At 35.7% G+C, this 13,762-nt stretch overlaps 2 protein-coding genes across 3 annotated transcripts in view; one reads left to right on the top strand and one right to left on the bottom strand.

The window, feature by feature from the left end:
• Positions 1–13,762, top strand: part of LOC148110635 (uncharacterized) — a 291,435-nt gene that overhangs the window by 248,705 nt on the left and 28,968 nt on the right. The gene's annotated exons all lie outside the window — the stretch shown is intronic.
• RGS1 (regulator of G protein signaling 1) lies at positions 410–4,227 on the bottom strand. Of its 2 annotated transcripts, none has more exons than XM_045809653.2 (5): positions 4,047–4,227; positions 3,593–3,673; positions 3,114–3,178; positions 1,563–1,726; positions 410–815 (listed from the first exon to the last, which is right to left on the bottom strand). In XM_045809653.2, exons 1-5 carry the CDS (start codon positions 4,181–4,183, stop codon positions 630–632), a joined length of 633 nt encoding a protein of 210 aa, XP_045665609.1. In that variant the 5' UTR covers positions 4,184–4,227; the 3' UTR covers positions 410–629. The 2 variants fall into 2 exon arrangements, with proteins under 2 accessions (XP_045665609.1, XP_045665610.1); XM_045809654.2 differs by having other exon boundaries at positions 3,114–3,175.

The following is a 13,762-nucleotide window of genomic DNA, read 5'->3' as shown; positions in this document are numbered from 1 at the left end:
TTATTACTGACACTGTGATAATTTAATTTACAAATAAATTCTGACTTCCCAGTTTTAAGAGCATTAGCTTAAGTTAAATACATTGTTCTTTTCTTCATCTTTTTCAAGCCAAAAACAAACAAAAAATATAAAACACCAAAAACCCTTGCAAGCATCAATAATAGCAATGGTGGTTTCAAACACATATTTTCCAAAGACCCATCCAAGTTAAAGACATCGCAGCAGCTCAATACAATCTCTATATAATAAGATGTAGCATAGATGTCAGTTGACCTTGAAGCTTATAGCATGTTTTAATCGGTTTCAAAACCTTTATTCACAGTTTCTATGTAACTGGAGTTACCCGGCCTTCTCAGTTCTGAGGGATTTTCTGATATGTCCACGGTTTTTTTTTTTTTTAAGACAGTACCACAGTATCTCCTTCCTTCTTCTGTCTCTCAGGTCTGATCTTGCTTATGTGCCTTCAACCCTGAGCCTGGATAACTTCCGTGTTAATCCATTTTGAGTCGTATGTTCTTCCCCTGGGCCTGTGGAGTCACTTAAAAGGGCCAGGTTGTTCACCCAGGGAGCCATAACTGGTACATTCCTGTCCTTGATACAATCTTCAATGCTCTTCAGCCAGGAACTGATCACTTTAGACTATTCGCCTGAAGTTCATTCAGAAGATTTAAGTACATATTCGATTTGAGAAATCTGGGATAGGAGTCCTTTTCCATAAGAGTATATATAATTTTTTGGGCTTCATCAAAACACGTGGGGGTTGGTGTTTTAATCTTCTTGGCTGTAGATTCTCGAGTGCGAAAGTCAATATTGATCTAAAAAGAAATACTCACTAATTAATACATACTTCCAATGTATTGCACATTTTACGATGTGACTGTGTTTGTTGAAGCACCTCAAGACAATGGTATTAAGCCCTCATTTGTTTCAGCTCAATTATCTTTTAAATGCTTACTCTAAACCAGCTCTAGACTAGGTGTGAAGGAGGTAAAAAGAAATATCACCAAAAAATTTTTGTTCCAACTTGGCTTATAGTATAGTTGGGAGATGAAAAAGAGGCAGACATGAAAGTTTTAAATATCCATACAAGGTGATGCATGCACATCAGAAAAAGTGATGTGGTCATGTAAAATTTATAGGAGAGGACAATTTGTGTAGCTATTTTTTGCAAGAATATTTAACTGGAAGGTGGGTACTACTACTAACTGAAAATATTTCTGCTGCTATAATTGTATGTATTACACTAATCTGTATTTTAACCTAATGTAAAATGAGCTAACTCATTAAGGACATTCTGACATGCAATTCTGGCTAGTAACACTGCTACTCCTTACCGCATCCCTATCAGGTTAGCTAATTTTACAAAATCAATCTTTTCATTCTCCTGTCTTCAGATACAGAAAGTTAGATTATTATTGCACTGAATTATATGAACATACCTAATATTTAGCAGTGAAATTATGATACTTAAAAAAGATCTAATCTTGCTATGTCTGCTGAATGCTATTTCTGTATCTAAGTTCCTTTGCACATAAACTGATGATAATGAAGATAATACTCACTTGTTTAGCAGCATCTGAATGCACAAATACTTTATATATTTTCTCTGCTTTGCAATGCAAAAGATCAGACTCTGTTTTTTTGTAGTCTTCACAAGCCAGCCAGAACTCAATGTTCTCCTCACTGAACTCAGACTTTAGGAAATTTCCGAAGACATCTTGACCAACTAAAAAGAAAGGGTGAGGGGTGAGATAATTAAATTAATTGAGCCAATAAATGAATACCTTAAAGAAGAAATTTGCAAGAAAAATACTATTGTGTTGTCTAGGCTCAAAGGTAAGAGAGGGCTAACACTGAAACAGCTGTGTCATAATTCATAAAGATGGGAAGACCTCAGAAATTCCTTCACTGATAGTTTATCTGGGGCCAGATGAACCTGTCCACAGTCCCACAGCTGCTTAGTGATGGCTACAGAACTGTGCTTTGCTTCCACCTGCTAATTAAATTAAAATTCTGCTCTTGTGATTACAAAACAATCTCTTTTCTTATAAATACCAACTCCTAGCCAGACTGTAGAGTATTTTAGGGAAGCAAACATTGATGAAGGTCATTAATATCATGTTCATTATTAACAAATACAATTTCCCCATCCAATTCATATTAGTCAGAAAATGTGCTGATGTACTGATTCTATTTGCTGGTGTTATGGGGGCTTTTAAATGGGCCTTTTCTATACCATTTATTTGTTTGGTTGGATTGTAAACTAAGTTAGATGATAAGAGGGATGAACCATATTGAACTACTTGACCGCCCCACTCCAGCAAGGATTCTTAACAGTGTTTGTGGGGAGAAGAGGATTAAGTTCATCCTCTAGATAGAGAGACCACACTGCTCATCTAGACCTCTGAGTGAGGTCGTAATCCCAAGAGACTTGCAATGTCCATAATGAGGGAAAGGCAAGCTGATTTCATTCTTTACCTTCTCTTATCAGAAACTCCCCCACAAGACCCTGCTTAAAAATTCTTTTTATCATATCTATGTTATCATGTATCATGTTATATATAATGCAATTCTATATTGCGTTTCTCAACATCCTTCAAGGCAGCAAAGTACGGTGTCCTTATTTTTGAATCCTTGGTGCTTCTAAAATGCCTGACACATAAAAGTAGGCTGAATGAGTAGATGAGTAAATGAATAATAAAATAGTGAATTGACTGAATGAATCTTACTTCTTACGTCCAACAGTTATGAAAATACATTTTATAGGTAGCTTTCAGAATGGCAGTTTACATGTTGAGGTGTTTGGTTTACTTCTAAAAACTAAAGTTGAGACTTCAGAACCCTAGCATAATTTTAAATTTTGCTCCTGTAATGATCCATAGGAATACCTAATCGTCTCTGCAAATTTGTCTGAAGGACAGTGACAGAACTGAGTGTTAGGTCAACATGACACTACAACAAGGCATAATATGCTGAAGCTATTAGTGACTACAGAAAAAACTGGAATACAACTTTTCACACACTCTTCTATCCACAATACTATATTTTAATGAAGTCATTTAATCAGCGTATTGAGCTAAACCCCAAACCATTTAGTAGTTAATCATACTTACTTTGGTTTGCAAGTAGTTTTTCCAGAGATTGAGACCACTGCATTACTTCATTAACAGAGAGTCTGCTGGGGACAAAATTCACATAAATTAGTAAAAATATTTCTTTTGTGTATAATCACACATGAAATCAGAATGGCTTCTATATTTTGATAACTCCATGAACTAAGATTCTGGTTCTATTCATTTTCTTAAAATTTATCTATAGGGAAACAAAACTTCCTTTAGAATTACTACATTTATGAAAATATCTGCCAGTAAAATGTGAAGAAATCTAAATACATATACTCTAACAGAGTAGCAAATTATGCACACACATATTTGTACTTAATTTACATTGGTACTAATGTAGTCTACTCTTATGTGGCTTGTTACTTAAAAGAGACAAAGCCTAGTATGTACAGTATTAATCACTTCCTAGAATACAGAGATAATTCATAGGCTGCTCTTAAAATGATAGTTCAGAATACTAGTGTACCTACATGTCTTTGGACTTAGAAGGTTTAATTCCAGATTCCAGATGTGGGATCATAGATCTCAGGTACGCTTTCACATCCATTCCACTACAAAAGATACGAACATGAATATTTGCATTTCTTTAGTTTAATACATTTTATTTGTACAAGAAACATGAAACAAACTTCTCCAAAGAACAAGGCAATAATAAAAATAGCTGTTACAACATTCTTCTATATTAAGATTGAGCTAATTTTTACGAGTCAAAGTCTGCAAAAATTTCCACATAATTTAATGCCTTATCATGAGTCATTTTTTAAATACAACTGAATAAACTTACATATATATATATACACAACAGCTAATTTCTCTGATTTAATTAACTAAATGCTCATATTTTCTTCTATTCCGTCTCAATCTTTCTGCCATTAAAGATAATCTAAGTCAAAATTCACAAAGTGAGACACCGAATGAACTTACAAAGTCTTTGGCCTCTTTTTATGCGTTTTATCATCTAGAAGTGAATGATCAGTTTCTTTCAATTCCTTTGGATTAGCAGAGAAGAACATTCCTGGCATTTTGTCTAACCTTGGCGTGGAGATGGCTGCTGCTCGCATCGTCCTCACTCGGCAAATATCTGCTCGTCAACGTCTCTGCTGCTTTATATAGTAAAGGCAAACAGGCTCTTGCTGTTCAAATGAGTCTGTTTATCAAATGATGTTACCACAGACACTGGAAGTTCCCTCTTTCTTGGTGTGTTATGACGTGTATCTTGAAAAAAAGAAGCATACAGTGATGTCTTGTGGTTGAAACTCAACCAAATGAGAATAGGTCACTTGATTAAAAAGAAAGAAAGAAAATTAAGCAAACAGAGGCACACACACATATACCACATGTCTAAAGTATTAGCAGCATCAGTCTTTGGTTCGAGAGGATGCCTGTTTCTTCATGAAGATTGCATATTTCAATAAAATATTTCATTTAGTGTATTTATTGTATCACACAGAAACTCAATATTAGAGACGTATCCCCTTGATGTTTTGAATAGTCCTTGATTATAAAATTCATATGATCGCAATATTTTATTTTATTTTTTAATTTATTATTTATTTATTTTTAAAAGATTTTATTTATTTGAGAAAGAGAGAGAGAGAGAGCAGGAACAGAGGGAGGGGCAGAGGGAGAGGAAGAAGCAGACTCCTTGCTGAGCAGAGAGCCTGATGGGGGGGCTCGATCCCAGGACCCTGGATCATGATCTGAGCCGAAGGCAGACACTTAACCGACTGATCCACCCAGATGCCCCTAATCACAATATTTTAAAGAGTTCTTTTTTTTCTTTCAGAAAGTAGTGTAAAGTAAACAAATACTTTTTTGTTTGATTATTTGTGTATGTATCTGGTTGGAAAGAGAGTTATGAGAGGTTATCTGGACTTTTCCCCATTCCACCTCCCATCTCTTACTTCCGTGGCATTAAATTTCCATGTTAGTGTTTTCCATGGTGTATGCCAGACCTTCTGCTGGTGATATACAAGATAACTTTAAGAGGCTCATGAATATTAATATTCACTAGGAATATAATTAATATATCAAACTGTGATTTTTTTTAATATTACTGCTTAGGATAAGAATAAAGGAAAATTAAACAAAACTATAGATACATAAAAGTAGAGTTAACACAATAATATGATATAATATGTAAATATAATGATACTAGGGAATCACACAGTATCAAAAGAAAACTGAAAATGAGAGTATAATTGGATAGGCCAATAATGTGTACTTCTTAGGTGATGGTCTTGCAAATTTTGTCAGTATCTCTGGAGACAGCCAGTCTAGCTTTAACTAAGATTAAGGATTTATAAAACCACAATGAGATACCACCTCATACCACTCAGGATGGCTGAAATTAACAAGTCAGGAAATGACAAATGTTGACCAGGATGTGGAGAAAGGGGAACCCTCTTACACTGTTGGTGGGAATGCAAGCTGGTGCAGCCACTCTGGAAAATAGCATGGAGTTCCTCAAAAAGTTAAAAATAGAGCTACCTTATGACCCAGCAATTGCACTACTGGGTACTTAGCCCAAAGATATAAATGTAGTGATCCGAAGGAGCAACTGCATCCCAATGTTTATAGCAGCAATGTCCACAATAATCAAACTATGGAAGGAACCCAGAGGTCCATCGACAGATGAATGGATAAAAAAGATGTGATGTGTGGAATACTACTCACCCATCAAAAATGAAATCTTGCCATTTGCAACAACATGGAAGGAACTAGAGGGTATTATGCTAAGTGCAATCAGAGAAAGACAATTATCATATGATCTCACTTATATGTGGAATTTAAGAAACAAAACAGAGGATCATAGGGGAAGAGAGGGAAAAATAAAATAAGATGAAATCAGAAAGGGAGACAAACCATAAGAGACTCTTAATCATAGGAAACAGGTTGTTGGAGAGGAGGGAGGTGGGGGATGGGGTAACTGGGTGATGGACATTAAGGAGGACATGTATTATATAAGAGTGATGAATCACTGACCTCTACCTCTGAAACCGGTAATACATTATATGTTAATTAATTGAATTTAAATAAAAAAAGAAAAAAAGTTTATCAAAATAAAAAAAAAGATTAAGGATTTAAAGAAAACAAACAAACAAAAAAACACCCCCCAAACAAAACTTAAGTCCAATGAATTAGGTGACTACTCACTAATGAAGGTAGAGGGGTTAGTGCAATGTAAGCTTTTATGGAGTTTATCTATATAGTGTCCAGTTTAATGTAAATCTGCTTTGGTTTTTGTCCCTGAAAAGACAAAATAAATTTTATACAAAGAGGCTTCTGATGGTTTTATGAAAAGTTGACAAGAAGAAGAGAGTATTACTTTTCCTATCTTGATTCTATCATCAAGATAAAAAATAATTGAAGAAATCACATTTATAATATTTCAAAATTCACTTACGATACACTCACGAATATGTATATTACACAGTATGTGCAAGCATCATTTGATGTTTGAAAGGTAACATGATGCAGAAAGAGAGCTAGTGAGATGAGCTAGCCACTTTGAAAGTGACCCAAACAAACTCTATGGGGCTTAAAGACTGATGACAGAAGGGCATTCATTTGTATATTTCTTGTGGTTCAGTCTATATTTACTTTTCTGTTAAAATCTTCAACATCGTTCATGTTAGTTTGTCTGGTAACCTCTCATTTCTCTAGATAATCGTGGGTACATTATGTTAGAAAAACATAATTTAACATTTATTTTTAATGGTCTGCTATTATTGTTATCCAAATATACTGGCAATGTGCAGAGTATAGCAGCAGCAAAGGTCATGGGGCCATGTAAATTTGGGAAATTAAGATTAAATAAGGTTCTTAAACTGGTTAAGGCAGATCTCCTGAGAGCCTTTAATATGTTAGCACACATTTGTCTATCTCTAAAAGGAGGGTAGAATATGCGGCAATTTCCTAACATTTTTGAGAACTGAACCCTCATTAGGTAGGGAATATAGTCTGCAGAAATAATATTCTCTAGTTAGATTAGGAAACTTTGGCACGAAATATTCCCTTCCTCTATTAATAATTCTTTTACACCTCTAATTTTTTGCTACCTAAATACTGACTTCCGAGTTCAAGCATTTGCAAGCAAGTACTTGCATGTAATTGCATGCTTCGAAGCCTAAATAGAGAATTAAACTCCTTTTTTTTTAAAAGATTTTATTTATATTTATGTGACAGAGAGACAGCCAGCGAGAGAGGGAACACAGCAGGGGGAGTGGGAGAGGAAGAAGCAGGCTCATAGCGGAGGAGCCCGATGTGGGACCCGATCCCGGCACGCCGGGATCACGCCCTGAGCCGAAGGCAGACGCTTTAACGACTGCGCTACCCAGGCGCCCCGAGAATTAAACTGATGGGGGGTGTCCTACAGAAATTCCTATGTCACAATTGACTGTTGAAGCCAACTCCACTGCACGATAATGTTGCTGCTCTCTCAAAGACTTCTTGCGAGCATATGCAAAGCATGTATGTGCCAGAGCTAGGCAAATTTGGTGGGGCTGGATCAGCAAGGACTGATGAGTCACCAGGGCATTGAAAATTCTCTATGAACTTACAGTGTCACTATCTGGCCCCTTTTTGTGAAATTCATTAAGAAAAGACCATTGATAAAATAGTAACTTTACTGAATCCATCACTTTGGTTGAAACTGTAGAGGATTTGATAAAAGCCAATATAGAAGAAACAGTGGTTCTCATAAACACAATCTCATTTGTGTATTTACTCTGTGAAATTGTGCATACGTAATTAAGTTGGCATCCTAAGAAAAGGAATGTTTCATGTGGTCTTAGTGTTATTTTTTTAAAAAATTAATAAACTTTAGTTTTAGAGCTGTTTAGGTTTACAGGAAAACTGAGAGGAAAGTACAGAGAGTTCCCACATACTCTCTCCACTCGCCACAGCCTTCCCCACCATCAATGTCCCGCATCAATGTGGTATATTTGCTGATGAACCTACGTTGACACATCATTATCACCCAAAGTCCTTAGTTTATATTATCATTTCCTCTGATGGTGTACATTCTATGGGTTTTGACAAATGTATAATGACACGTATCCACCATCACAGGATCGTACAGAATAGTTTCTCTGCCTTAAAAATTCCAGCGTCATATTTTTAAATGTGTAGGAGATTGGTTCAATAAAATATTTCTGATTATGGCTATCAATTTCAATGGGGAAAATTTTAATTTTTGCTGAGTTGATTTTATATTTTGGTTCCAATCACTCTAGCCACCTGAATCCTGGTAGGGAATGCTTTGCTATATGACTTTTTCAAAGTTGTTATTGATTAAACTGATTTTGAACCTTTATAATATTGCTGAAATTTTTTTGTGGACATTAGGAATTATGAGGAAAAGGACATAATGAGTATGAGATTGTATCTTAAAAATAAAAAAATATCTACAGCATTAAAGTCAGTGACATGAATAGAAATTTCGATTCATTAAAACAAGATGTTTTAAGGGGCCCCTGGATGGCTCAGTTAATGAAGCCACCGACTCTTAATTTCGGCTTAGGTCATGATCTCGGGAACGGAGGATTGAGCCCTGAATTGGGCTCTGTGCTGAGCCTGTGTAAAAAAAATTTCTCTCTCTCTCCCTCTGCCCCTCCCATCTTCTACCTCCCTCCCCCACACGTGCTCTCTCTCTCTCAAAAAGATTAAGTTAAAAAATATCTGGATTTAACAAACTTCAATTGCAGTCCTACAGTGAATCAGATATAGGTACTGCAAACAGAAAGATGAATGACTCTCTTTCCTAAGGGGTTTACAGTATAGTAGGGCAAACATGTATTTAAGCAAGTAGTCAAAGTGAAAAGTGCCATCAGAGAGGAATGCATAAGAGGAGTGATTAACTCTGGATGCGTGGGACAGAAAAAAAAAAGCTGTTGCCATTTACTACAAAATCAGCATGTATCTCTTCCCTGCCTGATTCTGCGTGCCAGATCAACACCCCTTGGAAAGTACAAAAGGCTGCAATGGAGAAACTGGTCTTGAGCAAGTAGACACCTCTTACATGTATACAGATTATGGAGGAATGGATCCTCTGTGTAAACAAGAGGCTCTGCAGAATTTAAAAGTGGCTCTGAAAAGACTTCATTGAATTAGTATAATCACTCAGTGATTAAGGAATTAAGACAAAGACACTACTTTTTGGGCTTTTGCAACCGCCAGGTTTGTAGGTAGGGCTACCAAAAGTGTTTCAGCTCATAGAGTTTATTTGAAAAGCTTCAACAAAGGTAAATTTGGAAGGATTTTTCTCTATGTCTAGGTAGAGGGAAAGAATTAAACATTTTAGACTTGCTTATGATTTTATTTTCTAAATGAAGAAATCACCTGATAACTTTTAGTAAGAGAAGCTATTTGCAACTTGGTGAAATTCAGTGATCTCAGAAAATGCAAACTGAGCAAGATAAGAATCTAGTTTCTTTTTCTTGCTCTGTTCTAATCTACTTATAGTCAACACCAAACACCTCTTTTCTATAATTTAAGTGATTATAAGAAAATCATATGTGAGCCCTTCAGTGAACTGGAGGCTCATGTGATTCTATAAACTTCAGTCACCTTAGAGCTTATCTTGCCCATAAAGTTCTCATTAATAGGCCCATTTTTCTTTCATTTTTGAACATACCAAAGAAATCTTTGATTACTATTATCTCTGATATACTTCCTTCACATTGGACTCCTTTCATCTATTATCACCCTATGATTTATAATCATTTCAACAAGGGAGAGTAGTTATGTCAGACTCTGACTATGCTTTGCAAACAAAATTTGCAAGTACTGAAGCAAGTGTCTTGTTCCCAAGTTGAAATAAATGGAAAACTAAATGCTCTGAGAACATTGACACATTATTTGCAGTTGGAGTGGAATGATATGTTACATAACACAGGACATAAATGCAAAAGCAGAGATACTCAAAGGTCAACAAGGAGAGGCAATTTGTAAAAATAAACTATTTTTTAATTATTAGGGAACAATTTCAATAAATGGTTGTGTTAATTTCTCAAATATCTTATAACACTATTACACTGATTTGCCTTTGCTTGTATTACACATGAATGTGGTTAACAACAGTGACTTATTTGCTTGGTTTTTCTCCATTAATTATGCAATTTTTCTAGAAAAATTTATCAAGTTTGCCTGGCATGCTTTGTCCTTTTCAAAGCTATGGCACTTATTTCTCATGACTCCATTAACTACACTTTCTTCACATCTTCTCTAATGTTTTGCTTTTGTGTTTGTTTGTTTAGTTTTACCATGTATTGATGTCAAAACATAGTGGACTTTATTTTATAATAAATGTTTTATACTCAAATACGTCATGCTTTTCCTACTTGAGTAAGCACCTTGAAGTCAATAGACAGTGGCTACTGTGGTGTTCTACTCTTCCTGTGTCTGCCCTGTCCTTTTCAAATAGGCTTGATTTATTAATTTGTGTTTCTTTTTTTATTCTTAATTAAATGAAAGGCTTTGAGCCCATTGAATCCTAATGACATGTTAATCTTGCTGCACTTCAAAAGGTTTGTGGGTTCAATACCAGGTTATAGCTTTGGCCTGCTTTTGTGAGTTTGATCAAATCAGCTAACTTCTTGTCAGTTTCCTCTGTATAGAAGTCAAAGGTGATCATTAAGCAACTTGCAGCATTGGCAGTGTTGTAGGGACATTTTTGCTCCTTTTGAAATCTATAGTGATCAAAAAATTAGACTCAGAAAAATCGGGATTTAGATAGAATTTGTGGCAAGCAGTATGTTTCCCATTTTTATTTTATGTTAAAGCCCTCTGTCTAGATTTCGCCTTTCTAAAGCTAAGTGAATTTGGCCACCCAACTGCGCTAGGGGCAGAGCTCCTCCTGACATTGCAGCTCAGCATTGACTGGGCCAAACTTCCAGACTGTTTCTTTTTCTATGAATATTTGTTTGGCGGTACCTGGCTGGCTTGGTCAGTGGAGCATGAGATTCTTGATCTAGGGAGTGTAGGTTCGAGCCCATGTCGGGTATAGAGATTACTTAAAAAAAAAAAATCTAAAAAAAAATATTTGTCACAAAACTCCTTTTCTCTTAGCTAGGGCATTTTGGAAACTAATATGTTAAACAAATGTATCAATGTCTGTTCAGATGTTAATGATGTGGAAATATCACAGGCTATTTCTGCTAACCCTAATCTAATTTTCTTGGCATCTGCCTTTTACAGATACTCGTAGCTGTAAATATAGATCACTTCTAACTGCAGACTTTATACAGCTCCAGTTTCTGAGCCAATCCATAATGAGGCTGGAAGAGCTAAGCTATTTCAGTTTGAATTTGAACTGGCAGAAAGTTTCTGTTCTCGAGTCCTTTTTTAAGATAGGATTTTCATGGTTAGAGATGTCAGCAACCCCATTTTGAGTATTAAGTTAGCTTAGGCTAACAGTGAGATAACTGGAAGTATTGTGGGAGTACCTTAAGTAAAACAGGCCTGGGAAAGCTACAAACTGGGGAAACATGGCCGCCATCAATTATGAAACTTATATTCCATAGTTTCAAAGGTAGCTAGATCTTCTTCTAGCTTCTTATCTCTGTTTTCTTCTCCTATGTGCTTTGTTTTGTCTTTACTTGGGTTTGTAGAAACAGAAAACCAAGGCAATATATTTAGTGGGAACTAAAATTTAGAACAAGTTCATAATCTTGTTCTATCTTTTGTCTCAGATCGTATGGAAGGTCAGGAGATATAAACTTATAAACTGCTATATGTTTCTGTTATTTTCTTATAAGTCAGGTAACTTTGATTTTGAGAAATTTTTGCCCTCTCTGTTTTGTCATTATGAGGCTTTAAGTTTTATTTCATCTGGATTTGGTGTTTTGTTTATGATTCTTTGGCTTTTTCCTCTTGTTGAGTCTGTTTTGACCAGGCTCTTAGCTGAGACAGTAAGATCTTAACACACCAAAAACAGCACAAAAATAGTAAAAGCAGCCTGGTTTGTGTGGGAGTTTGTTCTAATTTTCTAGCCTGGGGTTTCTTTTTTTTTTATATTTTGTTTAAGCAAGATTGAGATATATTTGCCTTCCCCATATGAAAGGGTGAGTGTACAATGCAAAAAAAAAAGTGAAATGATTAACAGTATTTGGACTAAATTATAGCAGGAGGTTAGACATATACAAGAAATCAGGGAAGCAAAGTCAGAATGAGATAAAGGGTGGAATGTCAAAGTGGGACTGGCAATGTGCGTGACCAACTCTGAAACTGATCTGTCTCTCTCCTGACTTTCCCATTCACTATGCAACAGCAATTGATTCCCGAGAAAACTGAAACCTCTTTAGAATATGGTTGTTACATCATGACTTACATGATCCTATTCAATCCTGGGAATCACATCCTTTACAAGTATCTTGGGGTGCCTGACTGGCTGAGATAGAAGAGTATGTGACTCTTGATCTCAGGGTCATGGGTGCAAGCCCCATGTTGGGTGTAGAGATTACTGAAATAAATAAATAAACTTTAAAAATAATAAAAATTAAAAGTATAAAGCAAGTATCTTGTAGATAGTTGCATATTATAATTCATCCTTTGTATCTTTAAGTGAATCATTATTTTCCATGTATAGAAAATCAAAAGCTTCTGAGAAGACCTAAAAACGATCAATACATTAGGATTTTCTTTCTTTTATATACATTTCCTCCTGATTTGAGACAGTTTCAAAGACAAAGGAGGCCAAAGACCAGGGAGAATGTCACCATTTCACTTTTTTTTTTTTACTAGAAAAATTGATTTAAAAAGTGAATCACTTTAGAATTAACTATGAAAGAAGTTTTAAATTTTGAGTTGTGTTTCCCCACCCCCAGCCCCCAGTAGGATCCATATCTGACTATCAAATCAAACATCAGTCAACCCAGAGAAAGAAGATCTGGGCAGCTGTGGCTGTCTCCAAAACCAGACTACCACACAGCTGTAGAACTGTAAGATGAGGCTAACTGACTCAGGTGTCTGTAATCTCACAGAAGTCGTAAATCACCCATGATTACATCAAGTTAAGGTCTATCTTAACCACAGCTCAACTTGGTGGCAATAATTGATATTAATCAATGAATAAAACTGTATCCGACTTTATGTAGTTAGCAGGCCATTATCCAAATTTGTTTATTCTTTCTCAGAATCAGTCTTCAGTCTCCTTTTCCTATCCCTTTAACTTTCCTTTCTTGCTGAACCTCTAGTATTTTTGTGCCCAACATTTCTCTCCCCTCCCTTCCCCTTCCCTTCTCTTTATTCTTCACTAACTTCATTGGCTTCTGAATGTGCAGGTGGACAATGGCCACTGGATTTCACCGTGAAAACTTTACCTCTGCTAACTGTCTTCCATTGCGAAATTAGAAGAAAGAACAAAGCAAGTCAATGTGGAGTTGAAAGCTCAGGGCTTGTGAGGGCTCTGTCTCTTAAGCTCCTATAGAATCTATAATCTTTCAGTCAAACTCTACAAGTGAAGAAGATTTCTTCTACATAAACTTTTTGTGTGATTTTTAAATGGATAAGAATGAGTCTGTTTTGCTCAAATGTCCAGAACAATGTTTGGCACATTTGAGGTACTAAAAGAAGATGGCTAAAAAAGGCGTTAAGGGCTGAGGCTTACATTAATTTTTTTCAACTGTTATATTAATTGA

Source organism: Ursus americanus, chromosome 2, assembly GCF_024610735.1.
Source record: "Ursus americanus isolate L20-20 chromosome 2, mUrsAme1.1.p, whole genome shotgun sequence".
In the NCBI taxonomy this organism is placed as follows: Eukaryota; Metazoa; Chordata; class Mammalia; order Carnivora; family Ursidae; genus Ursus; species Ursus americanus.
Note: the sequence above shows the minus strand (reverse complement) of the source record. Positions and strands in the feature narration are given on the sequence as shown.